Source organism: Triticum aestivum, chromosome 5B (assembly GCF_018294505.1).
Source record: "Triticum aestivum cultivar Chinese Spring chromosome 5B, IWGSC CS RefSeq v2.1, whole genome shotgun sequence".
Taxonomy (NCBI): domain Eukaryota; kingdom Viridiplantae; phylum Streptophyta; class Magnoliopsida; order Poales; family Poaceae; genus Triticum; species Triticum aestivum.
Genome location: NC_057807.1, coordinates 635,698,030 through 635,715,718, shown reverse-complemented (window position 1 = coordinate 635,715,718; position 17,689 = coordinate 635,698,030). Strand labels below are relative to the sequence as shown.

At 45.2% G+C, this 17,689-nt stretch overlaps 1 protein-coding gene across 1 annotated transcript; it reads right to left on the bottom strand.

The window, feature by feature from the left end:
* Positions 1-883: 883 nt before the first annotated feature.
* LOC123117283 (uncharacterized) lies at positions 884-2,545 on the bottom strand. The gene is made up of 2 exons (XM_044538064.1): positions 1,375-2,545; positions 884-1,176 (listed from the first exon to the last, which is right to left on the bottom strand). The coding sequence occupies exons 1-2, from the start codon at positions 2,447-2,449 to the stop codon at positions 1,142-1,144; spliced, it is 1,110 nt and encodes a 369-aa protein (XP_044393999.1). The 5' UTR covers positions 2,450-2,545; the 3' UTR covers positions 884-1,141.
* Positions 2,546-17,689: the final 15,144 nt, after the last annotated feature.

The following is a 17,689-nucleotide window of genomic DNA, read 5'->3' as shown; positions in this document are numbered from 1 at the left end:
AATTTTCATCATCATATCACATTTGTGAAAGCCGTGGAAAGAAATAAAATCAGCACTCCAAAATGATTTCGAAAGTTTAGCATCTTCTGAGCATCAATTTTGTTTTTTTCCCACGACATCCATGGATGTGATTCCAAGATGAAACTTAGCAAGCACTCAAAAAATTTCTTAATTTTTTTACACAAAAAAGTTATATTTTTTTGATTTGACAGGATCATAAGAACCTGAAGAAAGGATTCAGAAAAACACAGCTCGAAGGAGCTACTTTTGGGGAGTTCTTGAGTTATAAGTAGGGTTTAGTCTGGATCAAAATCTGCCTGAGCTCCTGCCCGTGCATGATTTTACAGCCCAGGTTACGGTCAAAATGGTTCTACCAACTGAAGCAAAAGAGGTCGGTTCTACCAACTGAAGCAAAAGAGGTCAAGGTAAAGAGCTGGGAACGGTGACAAACCAAAGTGCTCTAATCGAGGAAATTCAACTTGGGCCGCTGGATGCTGCTTGGACGTCCAAGATTACAAGATTCCACTTTGCGTTCCGTTGTCTAAATCTGAACAGTGGGTGCTTAAACTGAAGAAATAGCTGCAGTTTCTGAAGAGACGATCAGAGTAGGGGATTGCTGTGTGCTATGGCCTGACAGTGTTTAACTGTTTAGACCTCAGATGAAACAGAGTCACTTCTCCGGGATAAAAATAGAGACAAGACATGTAAAGAATTGAAAGAAATACTTGAAGACCTGGTATTTTTCCAAGATCAAGTTAGAACCTGCTTATTAGAAAGTACTCCCTCCGTTCCACGACAAGAATCAATTTTGAACTAAAACCACGACAAGAATTATGGAACGGAGGGAGTACCTAATAAGTGTCCACACTTCGATTTCGAAACCATTCAGATCATTTCCCATGGCAAGCAATCTTTGAGTCGAGCTCGTGTCAGCATATTTCACAAGATCACAAAATGACTGAAAAGATCTTTACAAACTGCAAGCAGGGAAGCAACAACTTGCTAACGAAGTTCCAGAACCCAAAAGTAACACCAGCAGTAACCTCACAGATGCAGAGCCATACTTGTGCAAAACATCACTACTTCCACCTCCACCAACTTGCTCCAGCAAGTAGAGCTTGACAAACACTAAAGCACCAGCTCACTGCCCCTGGCCCATAGAAGCTGCTTCCATTGCTGCAGAAATGCAGGAAAATCAAAATATAAGATCAACTGGGATGAATCAGGTTTAACTGAATGTACATTTTGCTTACACACCGACCAGAAGGCACAAACACGCCAGGTAAATCCACAAGTTCATAGGATCATTAAGAAAATATGGACTGACAGATCGTAAAACGGGAGGGTTGTATATATTTACATAAGTAATAATACCTGGGATGTAGAATCTCATGTAGGGAAAGACTTTTCTGCCAGGATCAGATACCTTCCTAACTCGCCTTGACTTGAGATCGACCATATAAGTACCATTACGATCACACATGCTCACAAAAATGATTTGGGTGCCTTCGGCGATGCCACTAATTCCATCTTCAGGTGCTGGGATGGAAAGGGCCGTGTCAGGGAGCAGCGTCGTAAGATCGATTACCCTGAGTTTTCCCCATCCCATGGCTCCCTCTGGTCCGGTCTGCATTGACCAAATGGCTAGATTTGTAACATCAACCACGGCAGCGAATCCCAGCCCGCCGTCTTCCACCGTCATAAGACGCCCTTTGGCATCGGTCGGCCTCTCAAACATTGACAAGTTTAGAGTACCAAGTTGGCACTCGATAATGCCATCCAAGTCAAAGTAGAGTGCATCACCCACAAGGACGCTTGGCGAACCACGGTTAAAGGTATACTTGGTGATATTGGGGTGATGAGCTGAGGTGAGGTCGCTCCACACACGAGTCTCCGACGAGTACATCCATCCCGATGTGACTTTCTTCTGATGATTGGTGGTCAGGATGACCACACGGAAATGCCCTCCCTGGCAACCGTGGTGGTCGCAGCCTTGTGCGGCGCAGAGCACCGCCGCGCTGAACCAGAGCACGCCGTCGTCCACCGGTGTGCGCAGGCGGAGCTCGTGGCCCGTCAGAGGGTCCGCGATGGTTATGTAAACGGGCTCCCCTTCCCCGAAGTACCTGCTGTAGGACTCGAATAGGTAGCGGCCGTGGCGGCAGTCCAGGGCCTTCACTTTAGCCCAGCGGGGGCGCACAGGATGGGCAGGGAGCGCCGATATGGGGAGGAAGCTGGCGTCCTCTTGGACGATCCCGAGGACCGGAGGTGCTCCGTGGAACTCGCGGTAGCGGCCGCGAAAGCCGTCGTTGGCGAGGATGCGGCGCCAGGGCTTGCGGACGGCGGAGGCGCGGACGAGCCAGGCGGGCTCCTCCGGCGGAAGGCGGAGGAGGACCTCCTCGACGAGCTCCGGCGAAAGGAGGAGGAAGGGATCCTCTACGGGCCCGTCCATCAGCGCTGGCGGCGGCGCGGCGGTGATGATGCGGCGGAGGCGAGGGTTTGGGTGGGGAGGATGAAGCGGAGGAGTCCAGAATCTACGCTTCGTGTGGGTTCGTGCAATCGTGCTTGCCGTGCTTTCAGAACGTTACCGCGCGTTCGCGCCGCTTCATTTCATCATTTGCTCTGTGGCTGACACGTACAACATGCTACACTTTACAAAGCGACACGCGTTCTAGGACAACATCAGAAAATACCTCAAATAAGTGAAATCACGCGAATCAACCTGTGGTTGAGTTGGTTAGGTGGACAGTGGTATCCCCAGCCCACCAGGGTTCAAATCCTGGTGCTCGCATTATTCCTGGATTTATTTCAGGATTTCCGGCGATGCGCTTTCATAGGGATGAGTGTATGCGCGTGTATATGAGCGCTTGTGTCTGTACTGATGCTAAAAAAAAAGTGAAATCACAACCCACGCCTAGGATCCTCTGCATCGAAGACGTCTACCGCCGCACTCCCTCCAAGTTACAGTGGCCGCGGGAGAGAAGCATGGGAAGTCGTCCGATCTTGAATCTAATCTAAGGGCGTGTTTGGTTCAAGTTGTGAATAGTTCCTGCATGGCGTACATTTCTCAACCAAGCCTGATTGAGTAAAAACATGCCCTAATGCATCATGTACAAGTTGTTTGGTTGCCTGCATCTAGGGTCCCTACATTAGGTAATAGCAAGTGCATTTTGTTTGGTTGCCTGCCATGGTCCAAGCGGCACATAGACAAGGTGTTTGGTTGCAGACGGCGTACATGATGTGCTTACCTTGTACCCTAGTCGGTGAGCTTACCCACAATGATCACACTAGCACACCAACGCCACAGCACAACAGTGGCAATGAACTGCGCGAAGATGATGAAGTTCTTCAGCTTCAGCCCAAACTGACGATCCACTTTAGCACCTTTCACTTTGACACCTCTAACCTTGCCACTGTCAACATTGTCGCCTCCGTGCTTTCGCATCCAGTTGGAGTAGGCTTGTTCTGCTGCCTGCCTAGTCTTGAACCCTCTATGGCTGCTGTTGCTATACGATGCCACTTGTGCACTGGCTTCTTCTCATGAACTGTAAACCTTTGGAGCCTTCCGATGAACACGGCATACCACTTGCCCTAGCAATGCACAAGAGCAAGAGTTGAAGCAGCAAATCAATGGGGCACACAAGTAGCACACAGACAACAATGGCGCAGAAGAAAAGAAGAAGTAAAGCATGTATGATCATACGGCACAGCAAGTTCTACCTAGCACTACCATGGTGTTATCCTACCACCATATCCAAAAGAGTTTGTGGTCCTACCACCGCAAGTTCACCATCATCATGAGGCGTTAGTATAAACCACCTCACCAAAATATACAGACCATCAAATAGTTTTCCAGCCCTAGCTACACAAAATGTACGTCGTCATCGTCATCATCGTCGGCGTCGCCACCGTCATCGCCGTCGGGGATCATGCACGCTCACAGGCAGAACTACTCTAGTAGTAGTGCTTGCCCAGCTAGCTCCTGAGCCACAGCTGTTGGGAAACGTAGCATGCAATTTCAAAAAAATTACTACGCTCGCGCAAGATCTATCTAGGAGATGCATAGCAACGAGAGGGGGAGAGTGTGTCCATGTACCCTCGTAGACCGAAAGCAGAAGCATTTGCTTAACGCGGTTGATGTAGTCGAACGTCTTCTCGTTCCGACCGATCGAGTACCGAACGTACGACACCTCCGAGTTCTACACACGTTCAACATGATGACGTCCCTCGAGCTCTTATTCCAGCAGAGGGTTGAAGGAGTAGATGAGTTCCGTCAGCACGACGGCGTGGTGATGGTGATGGTGGTGTGATCCACGCAGGGCTTCGCCTAAGCACCGCGAGAATATGACCGGAGGCGTAAACTGTGGAGGGGGGCGCTGTCGGTGTCAAAACCGGTGGATCTCGGGTAGGGGGTCCCAATCTGTGCGTCTTAGGCTGATGGTAACAGGAAGCAAGGGACACAATATTTACCTAGGTTCGGGCCCTCTCGATGGAGGTAAAATCCTACTTCCTGCTTGATTAATATTGAAGATATGAGTAGTACAAGAGTAGATCTACCACGAGATCGTAGAGGCTAAACCCTAAGAGCTAGCCTATGATGGTATGATTGTAATTGTGATCGTCCTTCTAAGGACCATCCTCTCCGGTTTATATAGACACCGGAGAGGGCTAGGGTTTACATGGAGTCGGTTACAAGGAAGGAAATATAATATCCGGATCACCAAGTTTGTCTTCCACGCGAAGGAGAGTCCCATCCGGACACGGGCGGAAGTCTTGAGTCTTGTATGTTCACGCTTCAATAGTCCGGATGATGTATATAGTCCGGCTATCCGGATACCCCCTAATCCAGGACTCCCTCAGTAGCCCCTGAACCAGGCTTCAATGATGATGAGTCCGGCGCGCAGTCTTGTCTTCGGCATTGCAAGGCGGGTTCCTCCTTCCGAATACTCCAAGGTTATTATCGAACACGTAGATCGTGTCCGGATCTCCCCCCTCCCGCGTATATAAAGGAGGGAGGGAGAGGAGGTCGGCCCTAGGCGCGCCCCAAGTCGGAGGAGTCCCACTTGGGCTCCTAGTAGGACTCGGCCCCCCTTCCTTTTATCGGTGGGGGAAAGGGGGAAGGAGTGGGAGAAGGAGAAGGAAAGGGGCGCGCCGCCCCCTCCCCTAGTCCAAGTCGAACTCCTCACTTGGGGAAGGAGGCACCACACCTACGTGGGCTGGTTTCCTCCCTCCTATGGCCCATATGGCCCATATCTTTCCCCGGGGGGTTCCGGTAACCCCTCCGGTACTCCGATATGTACCTGATACATTTCGGAACCCTTTCGGTGTCCGAATACTACCTTCCAATATATTAATCTTTACCTCTCAACCATTTCGAGACTCCTTATCATGTCCGTGATCTCATCCGGGACTAAGAACAACCTTCGGTCACCAAAACACATAACTCATATAATACATATCATCATCCAAGGTTAAGCATGCGGACTGTTGGGAAACGTAGCATCCAATTTCAAAAAAATTCCTACGCTCATGCAAGATCTATCTAGGAGATGCATAGCAATGAGAGGGGGATAGTGTGTCCACGTACCCTCGTTGACCGAAAGCTGAAGTGTTTGACAACGCGGTTGATGTAGTCGAACTTCTTCTCAATCCAATCAAGCACCGACCGTACGACACCTCCGAGTTCTACATACATTTAGCTCGATGACGTCCCTCGAACTCTTGATCCAGCAAAGTGTCGAGGGAGAGTTGCGTCAGCACGACGACATGGTGATGGTGATGGTGAAGTGATCCGTGCAGGGCTTCACCTAAGCACTACATGAATATGACCGTAGGCGTAAACTGTGGAGGGGGTCGCCGCACACGCCTAGGAGTCAATATTGTGTCTTCTAGCGGTGCCCTTGTTGGAGATATGCCCTAGAGGTAATCATGTATAATGATATTTCCTATGTATTATGAATAAAGATAGTCCTTGGACATTATCAATGATGTGTATCAACAAGTATGTGACTTGTTTGTGGGACTATGCATTGTATGATGACTGTCCTAAAAGGTCCCTAGTCGAAAGGGCTGTGTGGACGCGCAGCCGACTAGACTAGCATATTACACGGTCGATGGGTTGGTCTTACTAGCCATGGAGCATTGGATGCTAACCGGATAATATGGACTTGGAAAGGTCTAGTCGGATTCGACGTAGTCGGATCCGAGTCGAGATAAGGTCCGAGTCGGATAGACGCAACTATGAGATGCATTGATATGTCATCTGTGAGTCTCTAGTACAACATACGTTCTATGTCCTAAGACCTGAGCTGACGCATGTACTCGGGATGGTGACAGACTTGCTTTGGGCGGACCAAACGCTACTCCGTGACTGGGTAGTTACAAAGGTAGGTTTCAGGTTTGTCCAGTCCCATGCTGCGAGACATGGTCGAGCAAGATGGGATTTGCCCCTCCGGCTAGGAGAGATATACTCTGGCCCCCTCGTGTGATCTGACCAGGATAAGCATGGCCATGCGACAAGGATTATGAGATAATCCAGTTTGTGGTCGGCATCACTGGAACGAGAAAGAGGTCGGGTTAGCACAAGGATGACAATATCGCCTTGAGCCCGACAACATATATCGTGTGGGAAAGGGAACAGAAGTGTGACATGTTGTACAAGTTCGCCTAATCAGCTTCACAGTCTGCTAGGTGGTCGGCACGCCTTGCTAGAGGCCGCTACCAACCGTGCAGGTCGGAGGTGATCCGAACTGTGACCAAGCCGACTTGAACCTAAGGGGTCGCGCGCTTAAGGGAAGGAACCTATGAGTTCGGTTCGTAGGACACTGGTCGGATGTGATCCGAACTGGACTAGGAACGTGACCGAGTAGACTTTGGGCTTTAGGGTCTGTGCGAGGCCCAAGTGTTGAGCCTGCGACAGACGCTTATATAAAGTGGAGGTGCGGCACACTCATGCGGTTGATCGCTTTGGCGTCGTCGTTAGGGTTTGCATGTGTTGCGAATAGCCACCTCCACTCGCTGCCGACTATGTGATCGCACCTAGCAGTCCGCCGCACGGTATTCCTCCTGCACGCGCGGATACCATTAGTGGCGGTGCACTTGCGCCGCTCCAGCGAACTTGTACGTGGGATCGGACGACCGGCTGTTCGAGGGAGATCGGACGAGGAGGAGATGATCCACGCGAACGCGCTGCCCCAACTCTTCTTCCGCTGCACGGCACTGCGCGTCTAGTGGTAACGATCTGTGATCCATCTCCCGTAGCATGTTCCTGGATGTTCTGCGCATAGGAATTTAAATTTGAAGTCGACGAACCCTACCATAGATCCCAACAGCCCTGCCCTCATATATATAGGTGGGAGGGAGAGGGAGCAGTCAAGGGGGCTCCCAAGTAGGAGGAATCCTACTTGGGGCCCTAATCCTATTTGGCTCCCCGCTTTCCATATCTTCCGAAGGGGGGGGGGGAGGAGGAGGGAGGAGGGAAGGAAGGGGGAGGCCGAATCCCTCCCCTTCCTTCTCTATTCCCCTATTTCCTTCCCCTCTCCTAATTCGGCCTACATGGGGCGCACCAGCCCCTTAGGGGCTGGTCTGTCCCCCTCTTGGCCCATTAGGCCCATGTAGTTTGGCGGGGGTTGCCCGAAACCCCTTCCGGTGACCCGATACGTACTCGGTACCCCCGGAACAATTTTGGTGTCCGAATACTATCGTCCTATATATATGAATCTTTACCTCTCAACCATTTCGAGACTCCTTGTCATGTCTGCGATCTCATCCGGGACTCCGAACAACATTCGGTCACCAAATCGCATAACTCATATAATACAAATTGTCATCGAACGTTAAGTGTGCGAACTCTACAGGTTCGAGAACTATGTAGACATGACCGAGACACCTCTCCGGTAAATACGCAATAGCGGAACCTGGATGCTCATATTGGTTCCCACATATTCTATGAAGATCTTTATCGGTCAAACCGCTATGTTAACATACGTTATTCCCTTTGTCATTGGTATGTTACTTGCCCGAGATTCGATCGTCGGTATCTTCATACCTAGTTCAATGTCATTAACGACAAGTCTCTTTACTCGTTCCGTAATGCATCATCCCGCAACTAACTCATTAATCACATTTCGTGCAAGGTTTATTATGGTGTGCATTACCGAGAGGGCCCAGAGATATCTCTCCGATACTCGGAGTGACAAATCCTATTCTCGATCTATGCCAACCCAACAAACACCTTCGGAGATACCTGTAGAGTATCTTTATAATCACCCAGTTACGTTGTGACGTTTGATAGCACAAAAGGCATTCCTCCAGTGTCTGGGAGTTGCATAATCTCATAGTCGAAGGAATATGTATTTGACATGAAGAAAGCAGTAGCAATAAAACTGAATGATCATTATGCTAAGCTAACGGATGGGTCTTGTCCATCACATCATTCTCCTAATGATGTGACCCCGTTCATCAAATGACAACACATGTCTATGGCTAGGAAACTTAACCATCTTTGATTGACGAGCTAGTCAAGTAGAGGCATACTAGGGACATAGTGTTTTGTCTATGTATCCACACATGTATCAAGTTTACGGTTAATACAATTCTAGCATGAATAATAAAAATTTATCATGAAATAAGGAAATATAAAATAACAACTTTATTATTGCCTCTAGGGCATATTTCCTTCAGTCTCCCACTTGCACTAGAGTCAATAATTTAGTTCACGTCGCCATGTGATTTAATACCAATAGTTCACATCTTTATGTGATTAACACCCATAGTTCACATCACCATGTGACCAACACCCAAAAGGTTTTACTAGAGTCAATAATCTAGTTCACATCGCTATGTGATTAACACCCAAAGAGTATTTTAGGTGTGATCATGTTTTGCTTGTGAGAGAGGTTTAGTCAACCGGTCTGCCATATTCAGAGCCGTATGTATTTTGCAATTTTTCTATGTCTACAATGCTCTGCATGGAGCTACTCTAGATAATTGATCACACTATAAATATGTATCCAGATTGAGACTCAGAGTCATTCGGATCGGTGTAAAAGCTTGCATCGATGTAACTCTTTATGGCAAACTCTTTATCACCTCCATAACCGAGAAATATTTCCTTAGTCCTCTTAGGTAACTAAGGTTAAATTTGACCGCTTTCCAGTGATCCACTCCTGGATCACTACCGTACCCCCTTGCCAAACTCATGGTAAGGTACACAATAGGTCTAGTACACAGCATAACATACTTTATAGAACCTATGGCAGAGGCATAGGGAATGACTTTCATTTTCTTTCTATTTTCTGTTGTGGTCGGGTTTTGGGTCTTACTCAACTTTACACCTTGCAACACAGTCAAGAACTCCTTCTTTGACTATTCCATTTTGAACTACTTCAAAATCTTGTCAAGGTACGTACTCATTGAAAACTCTTATCAAGCATCTTGATCTATCTCTATAGATCGTGATGCCCAATATGTAAGTAGCTTCACCGAGGTCTTTCTTTGAAAAACTCCTTTCAAACTCTCCTTTATGCTTTCCAAAAAATTCCACATCATTTCCAATCAACAATATGTCATTCACATATACTTATCAGAAAGGCTGTAGTGCTCCCACTCACTTTCTTGTGAATACAGGCTTCACCGCAAGTCTGTACAAAACTATATGCTTTGATCAACTCATCAAAACGTATATTCCAACTCCCAGATGCTTGCACCAGTCCATAGATGGATCGCTAGAGCTTGCACATTTTGTCAGCACCTTTAGGATTGACAAAACCTTCTGGTTGCATCATATACAACTTTTTTTAATAAATCCATTAAGGAATGCACTTTTGATATCCATTTGCCAGATTTCATAAAATGCCGCAATTGCTAACATGATTCAGACAGACTTAAGCATCGATGCGAGTGAGAAAATCTCATCGTAGTCAACACTTTGAACTTGTCGAAAACCTTTTGCGACAATTCGAGCTTTGTAGATAGTAACAATACCATCACCATCCGTCTTCCTCTTGAATATCCATTTATTTTCTATGGCTCGCTGATCATCAAGCAAGTCAACCAAAGTCCACACTTTGTTCTCATACATGGATTCTATCTAAGATTTCATGGCCTCAAGCCATTTATCGGAAGCTGGGCTCATCATCACTTCTTCATAGTTCGTAGGTTCATCATGGTCTAGTAACATGACTTCCAGAACAGGATTACCATACCACTCTGGTGCGGATCGTGCTCTGGTTGACCTAGAAGGTTCTGTAGTAACTTGATATGAAGTTTCATGATCATCATCATTAGCTTCCTCTCTAGTTGGTGTAGGCATCATGGGAACGGATTTCTCGGATGAGCTAATTTCCAAATTGAGAGAAGGTACAATTACCTTATCAAGTTCTACTTTCCTCCCAATCACTTGTTTTGAGAGAAACTCCTTCCCTACAAAGGTTCCATTCTTGGCAACAAAGATCTTGCCTTCGAATCTGTGATAGAAGGTGTACCCAATTGTTTCCTTAGGGTATCCTATGAAGACGCACTTCTCCGATTTGGGTTCGAGCTTATCAGGCTGAAGCCTTTTGACATAAGCATCACTACCCCAATCTTTAAGAAACGATGACTTAGGTTTATTGCCAAACCATAGTTCATACGGTGTCGTCTCAACGGATTTTGATGGTGCCCTATTTAACGTGAATGCAGTTGTCTCTAATGCATAACCCCAAAATGATAGTGGTAAATCGGTAAGCGACATCATAGATCGCACCATATCTAATAAGGTATGGTTACGATGTTCGGACACACCATGACGCTGTGGTGTTCCAGGTGGCGTGAGTTGTGAAACTATTCCACATTGTTTTAAATGAAGGCCAAACTCATAACTCAAATATTCGCCCCCGCGATCAGATCATAGAAACTTTATTTTCTTGTTACGATGATTCTCCACTTCACTCTAAAATTCTTTGAACTTTCTCAAATGTTCCAGACTTGTGTTTCATTAAGTAGATATACCCATATCTGCTCAAATCATATGTGAAGGTTAGAAAATAACGATACCCGCCGCGTGCCTCAACAATCATTGGACCGCCTACATCGGTATGTATTATTTCCAATAAGTCATTGGATCGCTCCGTTGTTCCACAGAACGGAGTTTTAGTCATCTTGCCCATGAGGCATGGTTCGCAAGTATCAAATGATTCATAATCAAGTGATTCCAAAAGCCCATCAGCATGGAGTTTCTTCATGCGCTTTACTCCAATATGACCTAAACCGCAGTGCCACAAGTATGTTGCACTATCATTATCAACTTTCCATATTTTGGCATCAATATTATGAATATGTGTATCACTATGATCGAGATTCAATAAACCATTAACATTGGGTGTATGACCATAGAAGTTTTATTCATGTAAACAAAATAACAATTATTTTCTGTCTTAAATGAATAATTGTATTGCAATAAACATGATATAATCATATTCATGCTCAACGCAAACACCAAATAACATTTATTTAGGTTCAACACTAATCCCGTAAGTCTCTTTACTCGTTCTGTAATGCATCATCCCACAACTAAGTCATTAGTCACATTGCTTGCAAGGCTTCTTATGATGTGCATTACCGAGAGGGCCCAGAGATACGTCTCCGATACTCGGGTGACAAATCCTAATCTCTATCTATGCCAACCAAACAAACACCTTCAGAGATATCTGTAGAGCATCTTTATAATCACCCAGTTATGTTGTGACGTTTGATAGCACATAAGGCATTCCTCCGGTGTCTGGGAGTTGCATAATCTCATAGTCGGAGGAATATGTATTTGACATGAAGAAAGCAGTAGCAATAAAACTAAATGATCATTATGCTAAGCTAACGGATGGGTCTTGTCCATCACATCATTCTCCTAATGATGTGATCCCGTTCATCAAATGACAACACATGTCTATGGCTAGGAAACTTAACCATCTTTGATTAACGAGCTAGTCAAGTAGAGGCATACTAGGGACATGGTGTTTTGTCTATGTATCCACACATGTATCAAGTTCCCAGTTACTACAATTATAGCATGAATAATAAACATTTATCATGAAATAAGGAAATATAAAATAACAAATTTATTATTGCCTCTAGGGCATATTTCATTCACGGGCCCGACGGGTTCGAGAACTATGTAGACGTGACCGAGACACCTCTCTGGTAAATAACCAATAGGGGAACCTGGATGCTCATATTAGCTCCCACATATTCTACGAAGATCTTTATCAGTCGAATTGCACTGTCAACATAGGTTATTCCCTTTGTCATCGGTATGTTACTTGCCCGATATTTGATCATCCGTATCTTCATACCTAGTTCAATCTCATTACCGACAAGTCTCTTTGCTTGTTCCGTAATGCATCATCGTGCAACTAACTCACTAGTCACATTGCTTGCAAGGCTTCTTATGATGTGCATTACTGAGAGGGCCTAGAGATACCTCTTTGATACTCGGAGTGAAAAATCTTAATCTTGATCTATGCGAACCCAACAAACACCTTTGGAGATACCTGTAGAGCATCTTTATAATCACCCAGTTACGTTGTGACGTTTGATAGCACACAAGTCATTCCTCCAGTGTCCGGGAGTTGCATAATCTCATAGTCGGAGGAATATATATTTGACATGAAGAAAGCAGTAGCAATAAAACTGAACGATCATTATGCTAAGCTAACGAATGGGTCTTGTCCATCAAATTATTCTCCTAATGATGTGATCCTGTTCATCAAATTATAACACATGTCCATGCCTAGGAAACTTGACCATTTTTTTATCAACGAGCTAGTCAAGTAGTGGCATACTAGGGACACGGTGTTTTGTCTATGTATTCATACATGTATCAAGTTTCCGGTTAATACAATTCTAGCATGAATAATAAACATTTACCATGAATAAGGAGATATAAAATAACAACTTTATTATTGCCCCTAGGACATATTTCCTTTAGTCTCCCACTTGCACTTGAGTCAGTAGTCTAGATTACATTATAATGAATCTAACACCCATGGAGTCTTGGTGCTGATAATGTTTTGCTCGTGGAAGAGGCTTAGTCAACGGGTCTGCCACATTCAGATCCATATGTATTTTGCAAATCTCTATGTATCATTGATGTGTTTGGTATTTTTGTGAAATGTAGATTCCTTCGCCAAGGCTATTGCTCTAGTATTGTCACAAAAGATTTTCATTGGACCCGATGCACTAGGTATTACACCTAGATCGGATATGAACTCCTTCGTCTAGACTCCTTCATATGTTGCTTCTGAAGCAGCTATGTACTCCGCTTCACATGTAGATCCCGCCACGACGCTTTGCTTGGAACTGCACCAACTGACAGCTCCACCATTAAATAAAAATACGTATCCGGATTGTGAATTAGAGTCATCCGGATCATTGTCAAAACTTGTATCGACGTAACCACTTACGACAAGCTCTTTGTCACCTCCATAAACAAGAAACATATCCCTACTCATTTTCAGGTACTTTAGGATGTTTTTGATCGCTATCCAGTGATCCACTCCTGGATTACTTTGGTGCCTCCCTGCTAAACTTATAGCAAGGCACACATCAGGTCTGGTACACAGCATAGCATACATGATAGAACGTACGGCTTAGGCATAGGGAATGACTTTCATTTTCTCTCTATCTTCTGCAGTGGTTGGGCGTTGAGTCTGACTCAACTTCACACCTTGTAACACAGGCAAGAACCCTTTCTTTGACTGATCCATTTTGAACATCTTCAAAACTTTATCAAGGTATGTTCTTTGTGAAAGTCCTATCAAGCGTCTTGATCTACCTTTATAGATCTTGATGCCAAATATATAAGCAGCTTTACCGAGGTACTTCATTGAAAAACTTTTATTCAGGTATCCTTTTATGCTATTCAGAAATTCTACATCATTTCAATCAATAATATGTCATCCACATATAATATTAGAAATGCTATAGAGCTCCCACTCACTTTCTTGTAAATACATGCTTCTCCAAAAGTCCGTATAAAACCATATGCTTTGATCACCTCATTAAAGCTTATATTCCAACTCTGAGATGCTTGCACCAGTCCATAAATGGATCACTGGAGCTTGCACACTTTGTTAGCACCTTTAGGATCGACACAATCTTCTGGTTGCATCATATACAACTCTTCTTTAAGAAATCCACTAAGGAATGCAGTTTTGACATCCATTTGCCAGATTTCATAATCATAAAGTGCGGTAATTGCTAACATGATTCGGATAGACTTAAGCATTGCTACAGGTGAGAAAGTCTCACCGTAGTCAACTCCTTGAACTTGTCGAAAACCTTTTGCGACAAGTCGAGCTTTATAGACATTAACATTACCATCAGCGTCAATCTTCTTCTTGAAGATCCATTTATTCTCTATGGGTCGCCCATCATCGGGCAAATCCACCAAAGTCCACACTTTGTTCTGATACAAGGATCCTATCTCAGATTTCATGGCCTCAAGCCATTTATCGGAATCTGGGCTCATCATAGCTTCTTCATAGTTTGTAGGTTCGTCATGGTCAAGTAACATGACTTCCAGAACAGGATTACCATACCACTCTAGTGCGGATCATGCTCTAGTTGACCTATGAGGTTCTATAGCAACTTGATCTGAAGTTTCATGATCATTATCATTAGCTTCCTGTCCAGTTGGTGTAGGCATCACGGGAACATATTTCTCGGATGAGCTACTTTCCAAATTGAGAGAAGGTACAATTACCTCATCAAGTTCTACTTTCCTCCCACTCACTTCTTTTGAGAGAAACTCCTTCTGTAGAAAGGTTCCATTCTTGGCAACAAAAATCTTGCCTTCAGATCTATTGAGGATATAACTATTTGGTATGACCCGCCCAGGAGGGGCAGGGTTATACCTATGGCGGTTCATCAATATGAAGCCCATGAGGATACTGAAGATGGCTGTTCATAGGGCGAAGGCCCAAGAGCGACTTAAGGCCCATTGGGTAAACCGACATATGTGTATGACTTATATTGTAAGGCAAGTATAGTTAGTCACCGAGCCAGACACGTTGTCTATGAGCCGGTCGGGACTCCATGAGCCGCTGGGCATCAACCTATGTATATAAAGGGACGACCCAACGGCGGTTCTAGGCAAGAAACAAGGGACCGAAAGCTAGGTTAAGCGTATTCGCTGCCTAGTAATCGAGACATAAGAAATACCACCTCAAACTGGATTAGGCCTTTACCTTCACCGCAAGCGGCCGAACCAGTATAAACTCTTGTGTCCTTTGTCCCGTTTAACCCCTTTAAGCTAACCTAGTTGTGATGGCTCCACGATTAAGTCCGCACACTAGGACATCTGTCGTGACTATTCCACGACAGTTGGCGCCCACCATGGGGCTAGCGCATGATGGTTTTGAGTTCTTAAAGGGCGGCTTCGAAGGGATCAAGGGATACACTGTGGGCCAGATGACCAAGTGTCATCGCGGCAAGCTCTACATCGACGATGCAGGTTGGGGACCGGAGACCGGCTCAAATGAGTACGGATACCGGGTCCCCTTCAGCGGAATTCACGTCTTCATCAGCAAGATCAGCGAGTCGGGCCCTGAGCCGGACATCTGCGCCGACATCATCATGATGACTCAGCGTGCAAGACCCGCCTGAGCTCAACCTGCCATGAAGCGTGCCTTCGTGGGATTCATCCATGGAGCTGAATTTGATGCAGGATCCATGTCTGGTGGTGAGATGACCATCTATTCTGATAGTGAGTCGTCCATGGGCGAGACTACTTCATTGTATCAACTGCAAGACGGCGGCCTTGGGGGCTATTCCGAGGATGACAGTATTCCGGACCCCTGTGAGCCGCCTAATGATGTCTACTACACAACCCTCTTCTTGTAGACGTTGTTGGGCCTCCAAGTGCAGAGGTTTGTAGGACAGTAGCAAATTTCCCTCAAGTGGATGACCTAAGGTTTATCAATCCGTGGGAGGCGTAGGATGAAGATGGTCTCTCTAAAAAAACAACCAAATAGAAAAGAGTCTCTTGTGTCCCCAACACACCCAACACAATGGTAAATTGTATAGGTGCACTAGTTCGGCGAAGAGATGGTGATACAAGTGCAATATGGATGGTAGATAAAGGTATTTGTAATCTGAAATTATAAAAACAGCAAGGTAACAAGTGGTAAAAGTGAGCATAAACGGTATTGCAATGCTAGGAAACAAGGCCTAAGGTTCATACTTTCACTAGTGCAAGTTCTCTCAACAATAATAACATAATTGGATCATATAACTATCCCTCAACATGCAACAAAGAGTCACTCCAAAGTCACTAATAGCGGAGAACAAACGAAGAGATTATGGTAGGGTACGAAACCACCTCAAAGTTATCCTTTTTGATCTATCTATTCAAGAGTCCGTAGTAAAATAACACGAAGCTATTCTTTCCGTTCGATCCATCAGAGAGTTCATAATAGAATAACACCTTAAGACACAAATCAACCAAAACCCTAATGTCACCTAGATACTCCATTGTCACCTCAAGTATCCGTGGGCATGATTATACGATATGCATCACACATCTCAGATTCATCTATTCAACCAATACAAAGTACTTCAAAGAGTGCCCCAAAGTTCCTACCAGAGAGTCAAGACGAAAACGTGTGCCAACCCCAATGCATAGGTTCATGGGCGGAACCCGCAAGTTGATCACCAAAACATACATCAAGTTGATCACGTGAATATCCCATTGTCACCACAAATAAGCACGGCAAGACATACATCAAGTGTTCTCAAATCATTAAAGACTCAATCCGATAAGATCACTTCAAAGGGAAAACTCAATCCATTACAAGAGAGTAGAGGGGGAGAAACATCATAAGATCCAACTATAATAGCAAAGCTCACGATACATCAAGATCGTGCCAAATCAAGAACATGAGAGAGAGAGAGATCAAACACATAGCTACTAGTACATACCCTCAGCCCCGAGGGTGAACTACTTCCTCCTCGTCATGGAGAGCGCAGATAGCCACCGGTGAGGGATCCCCCTCCAGCAGGGTGCCAGAACAGGGCCCCGATTGACTTTTGGTGGCTATAGAGGCTTGCAGCGGCGGAACTCCCGATCTATCTTTCCCCTCGATGTTTTTAGGGTATATGGGAATATATAGGTGAAAGAAGTCGGTCGGGGAGCGCTCGAGGGGCCCATGAGACAGGGGGCGCGCCCAGTAGGGGGGAGCGCCCCTCACCCTCGTGGCTTCCTCGAAGCTTCTCTGACGTGAATTCCAAGTCTCCTGGATCATGTTCGTTCCAAAAAATCAGTTTCTCGAAGGTTTCATTCCGTTTGGACTCCGTTTGATATTCCTTTTCTTCGAAACACTGAAATAGGCAAGAAGACAGCAATATGGGTTGGGCCTTCGATTAGTAGGTTAGTCCGAAAAATGATATAAAAGTGTAAAGTAAAGTCCATAAACATCCAAAACAGGTAATATAATAGCATGGAACAATCAAAAATTATAGATACGTTGGAGACGTATCAAGCATCCCCAAGCTTAATTCCTGCTCGTCCTCGAGTGGGTAAATGATAAAAACAGAACTTTTGATGTGGAATGCTACCTAGCATATTTCTCAATGTAATTTCTCTTTATTGTGGCATGAATGTTCAGATCCAAATGATTCAAAATAAAAGTTCATATTGACATAAGAAATAGTAATGCTT